The following is a 20,518-nucleotide window of genomic DNA, read 5'->3' as shown; positions in this document are numbered from 1 at the left end:
CTGCACCTATCTTTGTCACACATTCTCTTGCTTCTTCCGCTGCTCTGGTCTCTGGAACTTCGCTTTTGCTTGCAAATGCTTTCTAGTTTATGATTATTATTTCTACAGGCCGCGTAAAAAATGCGCCGCCAACACTGTGTTATGATATTGGCTTTCATTGAGAGAACACGGTTGATAAGCAAATTCAAAGGCATTTACCTTGTGACTTAAAATATACCAAACACTGTTTTATAAATGACGAACTGTGAGCTTCGATTACAGGTAATGCCTTTCTGTGTCTCTGCCGGACTTAATGTTCTTGTTGTCTGTATCAAGGCTTTGCAGCTACATTACTCCAAATAGCTGCTTTGGAAGTCGATGTTTTCCCCACTACGTGTACAGGTCATCATTGACCATGTACATCCCCATGAACGTTGACGGCTCTTCACATCCCACCTTCACTTCACTGCTCGGTAGGTACACCTTCATGTAGATCTTGTCTCCCTCTCGAAGTTTGAACAATCCGGAATGGAAACTGCTGACATTTGCCACCTCATCTTCTCGGATGCGAACACTTTTCATCAAATCTCTATCGGTGTTACCTGTTAAAATAAAGCTAAACAAATCAATACTGATGAATCCACCGCATGGTCTTCATCTCTACATTGCTTACTAAGAGTTTCATTTTCTATGGTGCAACTTTTCAACGTTACTTTGCAAAATATGTCTAATCTTTAAATTGAGAATTCATTTAGGTATGGTTGAGACTGAGCAAAAAACTAGCCTGTACTTGAATTGTCGGCATTATGTAAAATGTAGTATTCCACAAGGATAATTACCTCTGTTTTGATCAATGGAATGAAATTTTTGTAAAATTAAGAAACGTTTTCCACGTCTAGATCAAAACTAAAAAGTAACGGTATGATATTAAAGTTGAAATAACCTTACATACCAAGACTAGTGAGGTGTAACAACTCGTTGTCGATATTGGGTCTTCCAGTCTCCCTTTCATAGACAAAGTAAACCTAAAAAGTTACATGCATTGGCGTGATTAGAAGACGTTGCGAACCATCACCGAGAGTAAAAACACAGAACTTCTACTGTCGGGAAGAAATAGCTGAGTGCCAAACTCTCTCAGCCGCTCGTTCGCTACGAGGCTCCAATCTTCGACCACATATGGAGATGCGCCCTCACTGGCCATTATAGCAAAACGAGGCTCAAGACGGTAACTAAAATAGCTATATGTTGAAGATGAGAATCCGCAATATAACATTTTTACCACCATCGTTAAACATGTTTGCATGTGAAATGACATGTTTTGATCAAAGATGGAAACTAATCTGGCACTTTGGTCTGTTTTTGACACCAAACTGTCGTTTCAGACGTTCTTCTACTGACCTGTGAATAGACGAAGTAAAGACCGGACTTCGGAACGATCAAATGATAGCCATCGCTGACCACGTTTTCACTGAATGCAAGCCCATGGGATGCTTCCCATGGACCCACTTTGATCCAGTTCCCTTCTATCTGTTGACCTGAAATTTAAATTTATTAAAATAAATAATTAGGTAAAAGATTCAACTGTCTTGGGTTTACTGTTTCATCTATTGATTCGTCCGTGTGTCTGTTTATCCCTTCATTCATTCATTCATTCATTCATTCATTCATTCATTCATTCATTCATTCATTCATTCATTCATTCATTCATTCATTCATTCATTCATTCATTCATTCGTTCGTTCGTTCGTTCATTCATGCAATAACTTATTCACAAATAGTCCGTTTATTCATCCATTGGTTCGTCTAGGACGCTTGACTATGTGTTTATTTAACGTCCAGTGAGGTCGATTATTATTTTCACCACCCTTTCTATGGCACAGTGTTTTCTACTCCACTATCGTCTAGGAAATATTATTGCAAAGCAACCGCGGTCACGAAATACTGTCAATTCACTGTGGTTTCCGTAAGAAACTTGTGTGGCTTGCGCACCGAAAATACTCCCGGATATGTCATCTCGAAACTAACTTGCTGATCGAAACATCGTCGACGACCGTTAAGGAAATGACTATTGCCATCATTATATTTTTACAGGAACTATGATGTGTGGAAAATTGAAACCGTCCTGGTGAATTGGTATGGTATTGTTATCTTGTCAAGCTGTTGATAACACAGTAAATCAAAAATTGCAGTTAGACACTTTAAGAGAGTATGCACCTCGAAAAGTTCAAGACTTAATTTTTCCTCAATGAAACTTTCAACCAGTTTCTTAGCAAATCGGGAATGAAAATCAGAGGTCACAATGCAAACTTTGGTACGAGGCAAACAAATTACATAATATTTACCCATATTTGAAATTCAGTATTGGAAAATTATACTCTTTAAATGTCGAAAAACAAAGATGGTATTTTTCTTACTCCAAGAGCTTTAAAATGAGACCCGACGAGTGGTAGATCAGAAGGCGCATTCTACCATGAGACTCAGTCAAAAATGATGGTCGCGCACACTTTGTACATCTAGGCGTTGACCTCCATAAATTTGGTTTTCTATTAAATTCAATAACTTTTCAATAATGTATCATCGACTAGTACTAGTTTATCTTTGCTTGGCGATATTAAATACCCGTACTTTCGATTTGGTAACAAAACTATAGATAGACCAAGGGAGGATATTACATAACAACACAAACTTCAGCTCAAGAACACAGGTTCTATTATATTGATAGCTTCGTAGACGAACTGAGGGCCCTATGAAGTCAACAACAATCGTACGTATCGCTGAATGGTAATGTAAATCTGATGAAATATTCTGACGAGCTTATTGCTACCAGCAGTCTTGTACAAAATTTAAGCCTGCGGGCACACGTGGCCTGCGGGTGGCGTTTCCGTTACCCAACAATACGATCGAGAGCTTTTCATATGTAAATTAACAGACCCTAAGTTGTCAGGATGACGTATTTCGACGAAATTAGGGAGCGTTCAGTTTTTACGGCCGGGGGGGCGGCAAAATCTTGTCGCTGGTGTTCAAAAAAATATAGACCCCCCCTGCATTTTTTGTGAAAAAAATATGACCCCCCCTTTGTCAGACTAAAAAAATTGATGACCCCCCCCCCCTGAAAAATAACCAAAACCCATATATCAAATTTACCCGCATGGTTTGGATTTGAACTCCGGTACGCGGCGCACTTTATTCGTGTAGGAGAGATGCCAGTGCACAAACTTCTCAGCCACATTGAAACGTCTGTTAATTAGGACGACTGTAAGGCAATAGTTTTAACTTCATTTCCATAGACAACTCATGTCCATGGACATTGTATATAGTAAACTTTATTGGAGTGGTTCGACAAAGGCAGCCCTCCGGTTAAGAGGGTCATGGGCCATTACGTTAAGTCAACTTTATTCTAGTGGGCCACCAAAGGTGGCACGCCGGTAAAGAGGGTCGATCATGGCTATTGCATAAAGTAGACTTTACTGGACAGGGCCGCTGAAGGCGCGCGGCCATTACCATTATTCAGTGCGTGATCCAAGGGGTCCCTCAAAAATGTTTCTAATAGAAGTCGCGGCTTCAATTGGGATTTTACGGTAAGATTGCCGTGGGGTATTACATAAAGTCAATTTATTGTAGTGGGCCGCCCCAGGCGGCCCGCCGGTAAAGAGGGTCAATCATGGCCATTGCATGAAGTAAACCTAATTGGAGTGGGCCGCCAAAGGCGTCTGCCCGTTAAGAGGGTCATGGGTAATACATAATGTATATTTATTGTAGTGGGCCGCCGAAGGCGGCCCGCCTGTAAAGACGGTCGATCATGGCCAGTGAAAAAGCGATGACCCCCCTTTGCGGATTCCAAATTACGATGACCCCCCCCCCCGATTTTGCCGCCCCCTCCCCCCCGGCCGTAAAAACTGAACGGTCCCTTACCTCGTTTTCGTTCCTAGGAACGCTCAATGAAGTCATCAAATAGAGTGCAAGTGAATTTTTCCTATTGTCTCAACCTGTAGTGCACTTTGATCTGCTTCAATGGAAGCTGTCTGTCTGTCTGTAAATATCTTTATGCATAACACGTGGGCGTTAATGTTGCTATACCTTGCCCCGGTAGTCCACCAACCAGTATTTTTCTGCTCGTGAAATGATTTCTCTGTAATCGTTTTAATTAGCCTGTAGAATGTCATGACCCGTTTACTTGAGTGTCATGACCCGTGTACATGTCTAACCGAACGGAAACCCTATAAAGATGTTTGCACCACGAACCCTCAGTGGTGAAAGACAGACATCCCATGCCAATGCTTGGATGTTTCCGAAGTGCCGACGTGATCATTTCTGCTCGATTTCAATGGATATTTCACCGTAACAACTCTAGATGTCTTTATCTGGAAAGATAGTAACGTCTCATTTTCTTTCACCTTCTTTTTAAATACCAACGATCACTTTGCTGTACTCTGCATTCTATACGCATCATCGCATAAACACGGTGACACTATGGCAGTAGCTCACAACTTTAAACACAAGTTTTTAATTTTCTTTCTCTTTCTCGTTAAGTTTTCTCAGAAGACCCATTCAGGCCGTGCGTGTACATCTTTTGTTGGAGTCCCCGCTGCCCGATAGAGAGATAGGACGACAGATGAATAGGTAAAACGATTGGAACTAATTTGGAATAATTGGATAGGCACAATTTCTCAAGAATTTTAGAAATTTGTCTAATATTACACCTGATTTGCTCACCAACTTTAAAATTTTATTCAAAATTTACAATGCTGTTGAAATGTTATGAGTAAGTATCAGTGCATGATAGTATCTAGTGCAATACTGTTCAAAACATAGGAACAATATTTATATTTGAATGAAAATATGAGAGTTTGTCTGTAGTTTCTTCATTACTGAAAAACTAGTAATAATCTCAGTTTGTCAATTTTCCTTGACCAAAATGAAGTCTACAGTTAAGTCAGTCAGGGTCATTTACAATGTGCCTTGACTCAATTAAATGTTTATGAAGCCTTACATTCACGAAAAGGCAGGGCATTTCAAAAGTGCCCTGACTCAAAAGTCGTCAATTAGAGAAATTTTAAGCATTTTGTCTCGTTTCTTCAGTACATTTACACAAAAATCAACATTTTTTCATAAAAATGAATCCGATGAAAAAGGTATGCAATAATCATTGTGTTTTCGTTGTTTTGTTCGATGAGAACAATATTTCAAATTTTACTCTTTTCTATCATTTTGTAAAATTTCAGCTGTAAAAATTTCGATTTCGTTACATTTTCCCAATAATTACCTTCATCCAATTTTCCCAAAATAGTTCCAATCGTGTTATAGGTAAATAAATGAATTGCTGCGAGAGTTTTCACACATTGCACTGTAAGCTTATTGGCATCTAATCACACATACGACATCACAGACTTAAGGTAGAATGCACCTCGGGGACAGATATTCGGACTCTCAAATTTTTACAGTTCTTTTCTGATCTACCACTTGTAGGGATTCATTTTAAAGCTCTTGGAGTAAGAAAACTTTTAACCGGCTTAGTTTTTCGAAATTCGAAAATTTTATTTTTCTCCATAGAGTTAACACAGGGATGGCGGCCATTTTGAATTTTGAATTTCGGTAAATCTTGAGTTATTTGTTTCTCTCGTACCAAAATTTGCACGGTGACTCTCAATTTTTATCCTTGATTTTGAAAGAGAATGGTGGAAAGATTCTCCAGGGAGAGTTTGAGCAAAAGTTTTAAGTCTTTCACTTTCGAGGTGCGAACTACCTTATGTCCAATAATATGTGAAGAGCTGAGATGAGCAAATCCATGTATACTTACCAGCTGCCAGTGTTGCGCATGTCGAATCTCTGGTCACATGAACAGCAACGGGAATTGAACTACGGCTACTACCTAAACTTGGCTGTACTTGAGTTCTGTTGTTATTCATAAGACGCTGAATTTGCCGCTCAATCTCGCCACTAGTTGATTGTCGGATTTCTAAGTTGAGAAAATAGGACAACAAACCTCACAATATGCCAATGACTTATCGATGATGAAACTATCCCATCGCGCAGTAGACTTGTCAAAAACTTGGAGGTGACTAACTGGAGATGTTTGTGTAATGCGACCTTGATATCCTAAGATATCTTTCTCCCCCCCCCAAAAAAAAAAAACAAACCCCAACAACAACAACAAAACAACCACACGTATCATTAGGAGCATTCGGGTTTTTTTAACGGTGGGAAGGGTCGGTGGAAATGAGAGGGGTGACTTTTACGGAACCTTTTTTTTTGGGGGGGGGGGTCGAATTTTACAATCAGTGATTGGGGGAGGCCATATTTTACGAAGTTTTGTATGAAGTTATGGAAAAAGTTGATTTTGGAATTACTTGAATGTTGATTCACCATACATTGTAGTCTATGCGGAAACTAAGAATAACTTTTTTTAATACAAAACTAGCTATATCCGTAAATTTATAAATGTTTGATATGATATGAATGTAAGATATGTAAATGTATGTAATGAGAAAATTGTGTTTGCAGAAGCAAATGTAAAAAACAAATATGATATTGGATTCTTTGAAGGTTCAAAGGTCAAATGAGAAGTTATATGTCAATTAAAATATCACTGAAACGGACTCTGACATCTTGGTACGGTCACTTTTTTGTGCATGAAAATTTTTGAGGATCACTCTTTTTCTTGCAGACACTTTTGAAGGTTCAAATATTTCACCCCAGGGCCATAGGGTGCAAAACGTTAATGAATCAAGCCTGAATCGGAGGGGGTTACATTTTACGATTTATGAATTGGAGGGGGTGTCAAATTTTAGAATTAAATTTGACAGGTAGCTATTTAAATTTCATTTGTAGCTTAATTTCCACCAGCTACCCTTCCCCGTAAAAATACGAATGCTCCCTTAACTGGTGGAAGGCCACGGTTTGATAGATGAGGTTCCTTTTGTCTCTTATATTTTCGGTCCTTTTTCTGCCTTCTCTGTATCGTTTGTATTTCCCCGTTTGTCTGTCTGACTGTCTCCTCTGTCTGTCCACCTGACTCTCCCTCCCTTCCCTTCTCTCTCTCTCTCTCTCTCTCTCTCCTCTCCTCTCTCTCTCTCTCTCTCTCTCTCTCTCTCTCTCTCTCTCTCTCTCCCTCCAAACATCAGTTAGTTGCAAATCTATATCGTTAAATGTGCAATGTGGTTTGTTACGTATACAATGCAAGATATTTTTAGAAATAAGAATCGAAACACGGAATTAAATGGTCACGCGTCGCTGCTATTTTTAGGGTTGAAACTACTTACCTTGTCTTGATTGATCGAGTAGTTGCCTCTCGTCTTCTAGGGCTTTTGCAATCAACTGAAAAAAAACAGTGAAAATAAATCATTTAATGACGGAAAAAATCAGTAACTTTTATAATAGTTTCATAACTTTCACTTTGTAAGACATGTACATCGCAACATCCTTCTACCGTAAATGTAATGTTCGTAATTGCGTACAATAAGCGATGTTATTGTTGACAAATGAAGGCTGGTCCGTACTAGAATTGAGTTGTCAATATCAACATTGAACATCACACACACAGACACACACACAGAGGTTGCGTTGATATGTGGAACACAAGACATCTCAACACGATTTACGGAGTAGAACCGAAGTTGCATCTTACAAACAGAGAAAGTACACTAAAAATTCATCAAAACGTTATCACTTGTAGTAAATTCACATATAATATTCTTTCTTACGGATTAAAATGACAAATATACGCTTGGTTTTGAATACCATGAAAACAGTCATTGTTAGAGGTGGTCTAACTTTGTACGACGGGTGTGGTTAAATCCGAAATGGGGTAAAAAGATACCGCAAAAAGGTAGATCTTTTCAATCGTATATTGTACTGGATACATCTCAGTATTTTAATCTTTCATACTTCTCTCATGTGAATTTGGCTTCGTATTTGAAATAAATTGTGAAATTTTAAACGAAACCGCCGCCGAAAACAGGTAGTTATAATTGTGGCGCCACTCCCACTCCTAAATGACATACCATGCCTGACTTTTGTATCAGTTATTATATAACAATGAGTTCGGGAATCCCCCAATGCACTATTCACAATGCCTCTTTACGGAAAGGTACCCGGATGTAAATCAAAACGAGGCTATAGGGGGCACTACAGGTACCTTTCCGTAAAGAGGCATTCACAAGTGTGAGAATATCCGTGTCGCAGTGCATATTATAACACGCCACATGCTCATTCCGTGTCGCGATTCGCTAGAATACGTCACGTGACGAGAAAATAGATACGTCTAGTCCCCATCAGATCGACAAAAGTGACGTCAGAGGGTATTTTTTGAAAAGCTATTTCCCTAGGGAAATAGTCCTGACCAAATTTGGAAAAGTGTCTGGTCACGTGACCGTAGTGTCGTCTGCAGCTTTGCAACAATGGCGGGTGACTGGAACGTGATGTGCGTCCGGGATACGTGACGACACATTCTCTAAAACAGATTTTCCAACATTTTCCAACAGTCCAACAGCGTAGGAACTTGAACAGCTCATAGACGGAAAAGATTAAAGTGCAACTAAGGATGTCACTAGGTATGCTTAGAATATTTTTTGAAAGAAAGTGGTACTACCACGTACAACTGAAACCGCTGTGGATACATCGTCCAGTAAACTTGTTACAATGGATTGTTGTGGTGCAAAATATCAAAACACATTAAAAACTATATAACAATACAACATGAGCATGTGGTGTGTTATAAAACACCTATCGCCTGGTCTTTATTCGGGCTATAGCGCTCGTCTATAACCCCTCGTGGCCGTGTGTTACCAGAAACATCTCGCTATACCCCTCGGCCTACGGCCTCGGGGAATAGCGATGTGTTTCTGGTAACACACGGTCCCTCGGGGTAATAGACGGGCGATACAATAGCCCTCATGAACAGGCAATAGGTGTTTACTATACGCTCGAAGGAGTCAGAACGAAGAAATATAATATCCTTCTTTTACCTGTTCTACCGTTTCTTGCTTTGCTGAGCAGCAATTAAACAAATTTTGGCTCTCTCCTCCGTCTTGGCTGTTCCTGTCGTCAGCATTTACACCGCCATGGCCTCCCGTCGTCCCCGAATCGATACCAGGGTTACTGCATATGCAGGGTTTTGAATTGCCGCCAGCAGTTAACGTCGCCCTCGACTGATCTCCACTGGCCCGCGAGTTGTCCAAATTTTCCATGGAAACTTTAAGTTTGGAAAGCTCGCTCTGGAAGTGGAGCCATAGAATTGCGATGACGAGAGAAAAGATGACAATAGTGATGATCATCTGTAAGCAGGAAATCATCACAGTACGCGACACAATTTTACCACCTTTCTGCCACTGATCAGCCATAATGATCGAGTTCAGCGAGACAGGGAAAAATACAAAAAACTATGGAGTGAATAAGAAATAAAGAATCCGCGTCCGACTCTCTGCATCTCACCGTCAAATGTGACTAACGCTCAACGGTGCCAATTTGATTTAAGGTTCACATAAAATGTACAAAAGTATAGTATTCAAACTCTATACTAGCACTGGCCTACTTATTCACGAATCGAGTCACGTGACTTGTGGGAAATACCGCTGACACGTCCCACAGTGCATTTTGCCCACATTAATGACAAGAGGAGGGTAATTACATCCCACACTATTTTTACGCCCTTTGATTCCTATTTGAAAAATCAAGCAAAGTTCACGAAATTAAAAACATGTTGTTCTGCTCCTGAGTAAATATATGTCGCTCTCTTAACGCCTCTACTAATGACCTACGGAGATCAAAAACAAATATCCGCAGATTTGTATGATTGTTTGAATGGCGGATTTTATGAAACATACCTATGTCCAATACTCAAATTGACCTCATCGTTTCAGACACAACTTAGGGCTTACAGAATTCCTCAGCGGCGTGCAAAATTATTGACATCGCTACTTTGGATGGTTTTAACCCTTTAAGCACCAAAGTCTATTTTTGTCCCCTCCATAAAATAAACTCCTGTCCATTTTTCTCAGATTTTTGCCAACATTTTGAATAAAAACTTTAGCCAATGAAATGTGATGTCCATTTGGTCCAAAATTATCAAAAAGTTACAGAAAAATTCATAAAAATTCGTAAAATTTTGCACTAAATTTTGGCGGGAGAAAATTACAGCGCTAAAAGGGTGAAGTAGAGAGTGACATTGACAGGGGTGACATCATTGCAAAGAGAAGTAGGTGTCCGAAGAAAAGATGAATAGTTTGGAGGGAAATTTAGTTTTGACCTGTGACATAAGCTTTCTGATTATAGCTCCTCCAGTCATTCAATTCATTTTTGGAATTTTTAATGCGACCGCAAGAAAAGTGCTGTCCCATTTTGCAGATACCGACACGAAGACATCGCTTGTGTGAATCTATCATTCACGACCTGCCGCACACCTGTGATTAATAATGGGCGTGCGAATCAAAAGACACGTTACGAAAATGTACACAATTACTTCATGTTTCGAGGATGACGACGAATACCTGATAAGTTCAAAATAAAGTGTGACTAACTTTGTCTAGCTGAAGCACAAAGTGTACATTCAAACACGATTGGAACACATTTTTGGATAATTGGATGGTGAAGTAATGTCGGTTTAATCTTCAAATGTAAGCTTATCTGTTTTTCTTTTTATGATACACTTTCTTTATGAGTATTTTGTAATATTGCAACATTCAGCTATAGGGCATCCAACATTTTTGAGAAATTTGAACAATATGAAGATCCAACTGTCCTTAATTAGTTCCAATCGTGTTATTCAGGACTTGTGACAAAAATAATCGAACAGATAATCGAGAGATAGTTAATTTCTGTTCCATTGTATCGAACGAAGGGATTTTTCGTAACGCTTTTTAATATAATTAGATACTTTTGATTTCCTGTCGTCACTGACGAGTACAATTCCTGGTATCCCCGCAGTACCGTCTATATGTACCGTATCACGTTGGGCATACGTAGCGTATAAAAAGGTGATGTGAGACGTTTCCGTAAAAAGAACATTTTACGTCAAAGAATCATGCAAATGTTGATGCAGGGACAAATAATACTTACGTTCTGCCATCACTGTTAAGAAACTCCGGACCAATGTAAAGTTAAACGTTAGGAAGGTTTTCAACTCGTAATATGGAAACAAATTATCAAACTTAACCAAAGTAAACCGGCACACTGCTTAGAAGACGCAAAAATGTGAACCAATTTTTATGAAGGTAGTTCCCACCACGAAATTGAAATACGTTAACTTTTGCTAAAAATTTCTGAAAGAGAACTTCAAGCCATCCTCTTTTGAAATCATAGATACAATCAGGAGTCACCATGCAAACTTTGGTACCAGAGAAAGAAATTACTCAGTATTACATGACACTTCAAAATTCAAAATGGCTGCCATCATTGTATTAACTCGATGGGGAAAATCAAAATTGTAGATTTTCACAAAAAATAAAGAAAATAAAAATGATATGAGCCCGTGAAAACTGTATTTACTTCATGAGCTTCAAAAAAAGATCCGGTCTCAGTTAAACAAACGCTCTGAGCTGATTTCACAAATATGGTGAATTCTCAAATTGCGACATGTATATTTACGGAATGATCGAAAATATACCTGTATATTTACAATACGTAAATAATATTACTTTAATCGATTCATAAATCTTGCATAAAATCTGAATAGATAAAATTTCTCAAAACTGCCACTTGTTCGACTTTTGTAAATTAGGTTAAACACACAATATACACAACTCTTCCTTTTGTCAAAAATTTATCACACTTAAGCGAAGAAGTAAGGTAAAGATTGCTTTGACCAGCGCGAATTATCTCAATATCTATAGACGGAGTGACGTGATAATCTCTACAGCGTATGGGGTTCCGAATCAGGTGCAGACTTACATGTTGACCTTAGAGTGTAAAGATGAAGTCACAGTCACAGAGGGACTGTGATGAAGTTAGCGACGGTCACAGCGCGTAAACTTGTCTCTGCACGTTCACAAAAGTCAGATCAGAGTCTAAGTTTGGAGTTCTCTGTCTTAAACACGATTGCTTTTAAAATTTTACAGTAGTAAGAAAAGAGCTACCCAAGTAGTTCCAGTGACACGATAAAATGGGATGGTTGATAAAGTTTCCACTTTGATAAATTTGTCATTACACTGATTTCTTACGGATTTCATGGACATTCTTTCAGTCAATCTCGTACTAGACTATGATGTTAACATTCTCTTGGATCGAATAGGATTCCTCGAGTGAGTGAAAAGTGGTCTTCCAACTGATAACAACATCCTGACTGACTGAATTAGCATACGTGTAGAATGACACCTGTCATAGTACACTGTTGCTTCACACATGATGATAATGTGTGATGCACAACTATGAGGCATTCAGTTTTTTTAACACCAGCATATTAGTATATGAGAGATAATTTTCATTTTAATAAATCATTCAGAAATCATAGCCATTCACTATCCTAGACACACGTGTGAATCGGTACAGTGGTGAGCAGCGTCTGAAAACATCCATGAGCTGAAGTTTCAAATAAGTTTACGACTGATTTGAATTGCTGTTGAGAAATCAAGGCTAATCATTGCACATACACATTCACCAAATCCCATTTTGATGTCATATCAATATTTGAAAATCCATCACACTTTCATTTCCATAAGCATGTATTCTATTGCACTCCTATATTAGTTATTGTGTGATTGGCTTTATTCAGTACTCCAGGATGTAATATATTTGACACGTTCTAAAGAATTTCCAGTCTCTGAAATCTTTTTGAAATTCTTACAATCACAAGGCTGAATTACTGAAAGTTACAATTCCAAAATATCATTTACGCTTTAAAAGGAGAACGAGTACAAAAATTGTAAACTGAATGTCCTATATATTGGAAGCGGTTATTAATATTTCCAATCACATGATCAGAAGTGTTACTCTGTTGAAATATATCCAGTTTTGATATATCAATTGAAGGCACAGTTACATGGAAGTCCCACACAGAAATTCATTGTAATGAATATTCGATCCCTGTAAAGCGCACTGTAGCTGACCTGTAACTCACTTTCTTGGCCCGGCAAATGACTGTGTTTGTAGAACGATGAACAAAGGTGGCTGAATAAATTGCAAGCTAAATGACAACAAATAGTTGGGAAGCTCTTCACACCCTCTTCCAATGGTATTGCAGAATATATACATGTCAATCCGATTAATGAAAATAGAAAAAAAATCAAAAAATGAACCAAATGCATATTTCTTACCAACTGAACTTTCTTATAATTTAGTGTCTTTGTTGTTTCATCAAAACACTTTTCTCTGTGTCATGCATTTACCAGTATACATTAGATCACCATTGGACTTTCATTTGGCTACAAAATGTACGATTATCTCACTAAATGAAAGTATATTGATGAGTATGGTTTTACTCTAAGCCTTTATGCTTCTTAAATATAGTACGTGGTTCAAAAACAAGATATGTAAACTTCGCACAAACTTTCCTCAAGAATACATGTACGTCATTTTCTTTCAGAAACAAAACAAAACAAAACGTGGATTACTGTCGAAACTTTGATACCAATGAAACAAGTCATCATTGATGACACAGTCCCCACTTGTTAATGGGTACTTTAATTACAAGTCTTCGGAGAGGATAGAGTCCTGTTCATTAATTAGGTCTGTGATTAAAAATACTGCGATACAGATAGAATGATTGAGTTCTATGGTGGTGAAAACATAAAACCAATGTAGGCCGCCATCCTAATTACAAAAGGTCATTAAATCAGTCAATTAGTAATTAATCAACAGGATGTTGCCAAACATTTTCAAACATTTTCAACATTTCCAAACGTTTCATCAAATTTGATGCAGTATTTGTGGATATATCACTCTAATTAGGAAAGTTCATTATGCGAATTTAATTTCAAATTAATTACCATAACACTGATAAATGTCTTTATTCACTGTTAAAGCAATGTGACCTTAACATCTGTACCAAGTTTCATGAAATTTGATGCAGTATTTCTTGACATATCAGCGTAATTACGAAAATTCAATGATTGACATGATACTACTACATGTCGTGAAACAAACTGATGTGCATATGTATGACGTAGGTCAATGTCCTTGTACCAACTTTGAATGATATTGGTGGAAATATGTCTGAGTTATGGCTCTGTACATGAAAAAACGTAACTAAATGGCCACCAGGCAGCCACATTGCATCGGATTGTGAAACCAATTGACATGCAAATCTATTACATAATATGACAATACGTTAATGTCCTTGTAACCAACTTTGAATAAAATCGGTTGATACATGTCTGAATTATGGCTGTGGAGATAAAAAAATCATAACATAATGGCCGCCACGCAGCCATTGTATTTGATCTCACTGTAAAAAAAAAATCGAAGTGCATATATATATGACATAAGTCAATGTCCTTGTACCATTTTGAATAAAATCGGTTGAGATGTGCCTTAGTTATGGCCCTGGACATGAAAAAAACGGAAAAAATGGCTGCAACGCAGTCATATTGCATCATATTGTGAAACAAATTCACATGCATATGTATGACATAGATCAATGTCCTTGTACCAACTTTGAATAAAATCAGTTGAGACGTGCTAAGTTATGGCTCTTGACATGAAAAAATTGTAACAAAATGGCCGCCATGCGGCCATATTGGATCATATCATGAAACAAATTGACGTACATATGTATGACAATAGTCAATGTCCTTGTACCAACTTTGAATAAAATTGGTTGATACATGTCTGAGTTATGGTTCGGGACATGAAAAATAGTAACAAAATGGCCGCCACGCAGCCATATTGAATCGTATTGTGAAACAAATTGACATGCATATGTATGACAAAGATTGATGTCCTTGTACCAACTTACAATAAAATCGGTTGAGATGTGCCTGAGTTATGGCTCCGTACATGAAAAAATCGTAACAAAATGGCCGCATGGCGGCCATATTGGATCGTATCACAAAACAAATTGACGTGCATATGTATGACATAAGGAGTAATCCTTGTACCAAGTTTGAATGAAATCGCTCCAGGCATCTCTGAGATATCTGCGTGAACGGACGGACGGACGGACGGAGGAACGGACATGACCAAACCTATAATTCCCCCGGACGGTGACCGTGGGGACTAATAAAGTACCAAAACCACATATACTTTAAATTCAAATAGCTGCTGTCTTTGTAATCGCGATTAAGATCGATTTCTAAATTCACAGAAAAAAGGAGGGCATGGAAGTTACTAGTGGCTCTTCAAGTTTCAAAATGAGTCCGAAGAAGCAGCAAGTAAGTATTGAAAGAGTCCAAAGTCTGCTTATTTCACCCCACGGTGTATTCTTACATGTAGTTCAAACTGAATGACTTAAAACACACAACCTCAGCAAACTCTGTCATGCACTGCTCATACATTCATAGTGATGTGATAGTTAGAACAAGAGTAGAGTGATCTCGAAACCAGAGCAGTCCATCTCAGCAAGGTGGAGGGACTATGATCTTAGCAAGGTTCAAAACGGAAGAGTACATAGCAAAACAAACAAAACGGGATAATAAAAGACAAGATTTGAAGAAGTTGTCAATCTTTCTTAAGACACAGAAACACATCAAACAACTGGACTAGTTGACTGGCGTATTCTTTTTTTTAAATATTCAATCGACTAGATGAAATTTCACTGTGAGAAGACTTGTATGTTCTTCCCCTTGGAATTAGTTACAACATAGCCCAATGGTCTGTCATCCGTAACACAAATACTTCTAGGATCATCTACCGTATTATCTTCGCTGTCAATACGACCGATAAATTTACCATCAGATTCATACTTCATCACTCTGTTATTACCTTTGTCACACACATACACATTGCCATCACAATCAAGTGCTATCCCCGAAGGGTATCTCATCTGATTATCACCAGATCCTTCACTTCCAAAGCTGTACAGATATTGACCCTCAGCATCAAACACTTGAATGCGATGATTGTGCCGATCAGATACAAAGGCTTTGCCTTCACCGTCAATTGCAATGCCTACAGGTTTACACAACTGCCCTTGGCCTTGTCCTTCACAACCAAAAGACTTACAATAATTGCCATCTTGATCATAAATATGTATGCAGTGCCCCTTATTATCAACAACATAGACTCTGCCATCCATGGGACTCATTGCAATTCCAAAACAATAACTTATCACTCCTTTTCCAAAACATCTAAGCACTCTGCCAAACTCATCGTGTCCAATTACTTGACCAACAGTGCCATCACTCGTAAAGATGGTACCATCCTCTGATACTGTCGACCAATCAGGAGAAACTGTCGTTGAAATATTACTGAATGTTGTTGTAGACTGATATTTCCCATTTAATGTGAATGTCTGCAATCTCTCATTGTTCCGATCACACACCCGAATATTGCCATCTCTCGTTACCATGACACCCCAAGCATCATCCAAGTCTCCTTCACCTGAACCTTTCCTGCCAAATTTACAAATCAAACCTTTCTGTGGAATCACTCTGATTGTCACTGGCGACCCTGTGATTGGTTTCTTGGATACAGACACTGTGATTTCATGATTTCCAACCATTGTGGCAACGGTTTTCAAACTCCACGTCCCATCACCATCATCTGCGGCTGCGATGTTTTCCTGGCTTTTATCCGGTTTCGTCAGGACTGCGTCCACTCTTTAATCACACATCTTGCATCGCTTATGTCGTGTACCTGTTTCTAGGGTGATGTCAATATTCTCATTAACCCTGACATGCTCAGGAACATCAACCAATGTACAGCGTTCTGCAAGGTCGTTACACAGCACACCCAGAGTTTTTGCTTTACAAAAATCATCAGATGGTTTGAACTCCATGTAGTCAGTCTCAGTCGGGTCAAGTTTTGTTTCCACTCTCAGTAATTCTTCCATTTGAGATGAAATTCCTTTCTTGGCTGACATCAACTGTGCAGCATTCCCATAATGCATCAGTTTCTCAGCATACTCCCTTGCATATGACATGTCACTCTCCACGCACTCCAATTCTTTCAACTGTGCGTTTAAGTTTATTTTCCTTCTGTTGTACTCGTCTTTCAATTCTCCGAGAAGCTTGTAACCGTTTTCTCGGATGATACGAGTGACGTCATCGATTGTTTTCTGAATGTGTTGTTCCATGATCTCTTTCTCTGCTTGGTAACAGCTATCAAGTGATTCAGCCGTTTCCATGACAGCAGCTTTGCTTCGATCGGCTTCAAGTTCTTTCACTTTCACCTTTTCGATTGCTTGCTTCAAAACTTTGTAGTATTCCGTCGCCACCTCTGTCAAGTGACTGTATTGATGCTCAGGTCTGGAGTGTTCGAAAGCTGTACACCTTACACAGATGACCCTGTCACAGGTATCACAATAAAATTCAACTGGACTCTCTGGGTGATCGGTACAGTAGACAGGTGGCTGCACTGAGGAGGGATCCCCGGACTTGGCAGCTTCGAACTCTTCCAGGGTCATCTGTTGATGTGACCTTGTAGCCCTAAATCGGGAGTGAGAGACAGCGCAATTTCTACACATGTCAACCTCGCATTCGATGCAGCGTTTGACAGATACTGCTTCCTGGCACCCATCGCAAGTGTTCGGCTCCATGGAGCCCCCTTCACTCTTTTAAACATTCTCACCAGTTCGTTGATGAATACATTACCACAGACACCTGCCACGCCAGTATCCGGAAGTTGGTGCGAGCGCCGACATATTGGACAGGTTATCGTCCCTCCTTCCTCTGCCAGCTTATCAAGACACGGCTCACAGAAGCTGTGAAGACACGGCAGCAGTTTTGCATTGTTGTAACGCTCTGAGCAAATGATACAAGACAAAAAATTGTCGTCTATTTCCTCTGAATAAGTTGGTTCTTTTGCTGCCATTGCCTAAGTTCAAAATAATCTGTCTCGAGTACAACACCGGAATTGTCTTGGGTCCGCGTGCGACGTGTAGCCTGCTGATCAGACTGAGCAAAGGTTCCAGTAAAGAGGTCAAAGGGTAGCTCTGTACCGCTTTGATCACGAAACAGCGCAGCCAGCGGCGAAACGTTAACTGGGACAGGGAATCAGAATAACACGAAATACATGCATGCAAGGCAAGTGTTTCTGGTTGCTGGCGCAGACAAGCACGCGAAAACCCAGGAGCGCCTTTAGTAGCTTGCTGAGAATGGTTTAATTTCTTTGCCAATTGGAGGGCAATTTCCCAATACGAGAGGGCGGGGAATGGGTCGGCGGGAAAATGTTTGGTATGTGTCGGCGTATAGGCCTACATTTTTTTCAATGAGTCACCGGGAAATTTGCCAGGACTTAGATTATTTTTGCTGAAAGGGAAACAAGGCGATGTTTTCCTTTTGAAAAGTGACGAAAATGCAGAAATTTAGCGGGAAATCCGCAATACGTTGGAGGAGCAGTAGCGAGCAGCTTCTGTTCCCCTCCAACTTTTATTGTTTGATCGCAATAATTGAGTCCACATATACAAAACTAAAATTTGAAAATTTGAATTTGAACTTTGAACTGTTTGCGGGTTGTCTATGATGAGCTTGGGTATCCAGCTCGAAGACAGTATTATGGAAAGGCCATTCAAAATGTCTGTGAAACCATAGACATGGGAGCGAGAGGGTCCATGGTGAAACATTATTTCAACTCAAAATGGTCTAGACAGTGTATTACAAAATTTCTTGTGCATAATTTTGTCCTTCACAGGTCATGGTCAGCCAGGGTTGGGCAAAAAATAGGTGTTCGTGTTTTCTTGGTGACTGGGCAATATTTATCCTTTTCAAGAAGAAGGAATTCTTTTGCTCATCGGAATTAGGAAAAAGGCCCAAATGCGCAGGCGCAGCAAGGAGTGTGATTCGGCTGTTTTCTGAAGTCCGCCATTGAGTAAGGGAACGCAGAGGCAAAGTGATGGCGGTGTGGGTGAGCTTGATGGTGGGGAACTTTAAAGTTGGGAGAAAGGAAGCAGGGAAATACTCCTAGGAGATTGAACACAGGGGAAATTAAACCAAATCATAGTCAACGGGCAGCAAAGCTATTATTTTCCCTCTAAAGTTTAATTTCATTCATATATATATATATATATATATATATATATATATATATATATATATATATATATATATATATATATATATATATATATATATATATATATATATATATATATATATATAATATTTACAAATTAAAATAACAATTTCTTCAAATCGGCTGTTTATCTAGTATTTTCAGTGGACACTCTCAACTACTGGTTACGATCATTAGACCAAGTAATTAAATTCTTTGTTTTGCGTCCCCACCCCACCCTGTAGGTTTTTTAAGGTTTTCATGAAAAACGCACACAATGTATTTGAATAGGAAATTTTAGGACATGACCGCTTAGCTTTTCTGAACTAAAATTTTATTACAATTTTTCATTTGCTGCAATCAAATTACATTGTGTTAATTTTCTTGTGTGTATTTTTCAGCCGCTTAGACGCGTACCTTTTCCCATTTAGAGTGGACGCAAACCAAAGAATTCAATTACTTTTGACCTTACGCAATGATGGCGTTAAGTTTTTATTCCGATCACTCAGCAAAACATTCCGAGAAGCAGTGTATATGTTGATCAATAGTCAACTTGTAACAGAGAAGATTGCTATCTCACAGCACAGAGAATTGCATTTCAGTGTAACAATAGGTGAAAAATTCATTATTGTGTTTGTGTAATTGTAAAGACTTGATAAAGTATGCACTTCGAAAGAGATAGATTTAAACTTTTGTTCAAACGCCCAACCATACTGTTTCCAAATGAACATCAGGGTTCACCGTGCACATTTGATACGAGAAAGAGAAAATTACCTAACATCTACCGGTATTTGACATTATGATTAAAAGTGGCCACTATCCCTGTGACAACTCTATGGGGAAAAATAAAATTTCGGTTTTTCAAAGGACTTTAAAATTAGTCCTCACAAGCAGTAGATCAGACCAATATTGAAAAACTTGAGAGTTCGAATATCTGTCCCCTGGCTCATTATACCTTTAAAGGTATACAGTCACCTGTAATCTATATATGCCCATATATGGTCAAGGGGCGTTCCTTGGTATCCGAAATGCCCATGTGAGGGCGTTATTTTTAAAAAGCGGCCACCCGCTCAAATCTGTGACTAGTTAGATTTCTCTTTCCATGGCAACTGTAGCAAAATTGGAACAGGTGACAGTATACCTTTAACACTTTTTTACTCGAATCAACTTTCCCCAGGACAATGGATCATCTTTGATATAACCAGTTTTTGATCCCATTGCTAGAATACCCTAATATCTACGTGCTCTTGATCGACGCAAAGATGTTATTTTAATTTTACTCGATTTATCTGCTGCTTTTGACACGATTGATCACGACATCTTATTACATAGGCTGTGTCATAGATTTGGTATCACGGGGACAGTGCTGACTTGGTTTAAATCCTATCTGCAGGGGCGAACGCAGTGTGTGTTGGGTCAGTCGTGTCTGAGGCACAATTTCTCGATTGTGGTGTACCCCAAG

General features: G+C 38.9%; 3 protein-coding genes across 3 annotated transcripts; all 3 read right to left on the bottom strand.

Moving 5' to 3' along the window:
* Positions 1-214: 214 nt before the first annotated feature.
* Positions 215-4,288, bottom strand: LOC139144028 (tumor necrosis factor ligand superfamily member 10-like). Its single transcript, XM_070714677.1, has 4 exons — positions 4,222-4,288; positions 1,378-1,514; positions 932-1,004; positions 215-581 (listed from the first exon to the last, which is right to left on the bottom strand). Exons 1-4 carry the CDS (start codon positions 4,286-4,288, stop codon positions 370-372), a joined length of 489 nt encoding a protein of 162 aa, XP_070570778.1. The 3' UTR covers positions 215-369.
* An 11,370-nt stretch (positions 4,289-15,658) lies between these two features.
* Positions 15,659-16,567, bottom strand: LOC139144020 (tripartite motif-containing protein 2-like). The gene has a single exon (XM_070714667.1). The coding sequence runs from the start codon at positions 16,565-16,567 to the stop codon at positions 15,659-15,661; it is 909 nt and encodes a 302-aa protein (XP_070570768.1).
* A 99-nt stretch (positions 16,568-16,666) lies between these two features.
* Positions 16,667-17,602, bottom strand: LOC139144011 (E3 ubiquitin-protein ligase TRIM45-like). Its single transcript, XM_070714657.1, has one exon. It carries the CDS (start codon positions 17,600-17,602, stop codon positions 16,667-16,669), a length of 936 nt encoding a protein of 311 aa, XP_070570758.1.
* Between the last annotated feature and the right edge of the window lie 2,916 nt (positions 17,603-20,518).

Source organism: Ptychodera flava, chromosome 1 (genome assembly GCF_041260155.1).
Source record: "Ptychodera flava strain L36383 chromosome 1, AS_Pfla_20210202, whole genome shotgun sequence".
NCBI classification, from domain to species: Eukaryota; Metazoa; Hemichordata; class Enteropneusta; family Ptychoderidae; genus Ptychodera; species Ptychodera flava.
This window is presented reverse-complemented; position numbering and strand designations above follow the sequence as displayed.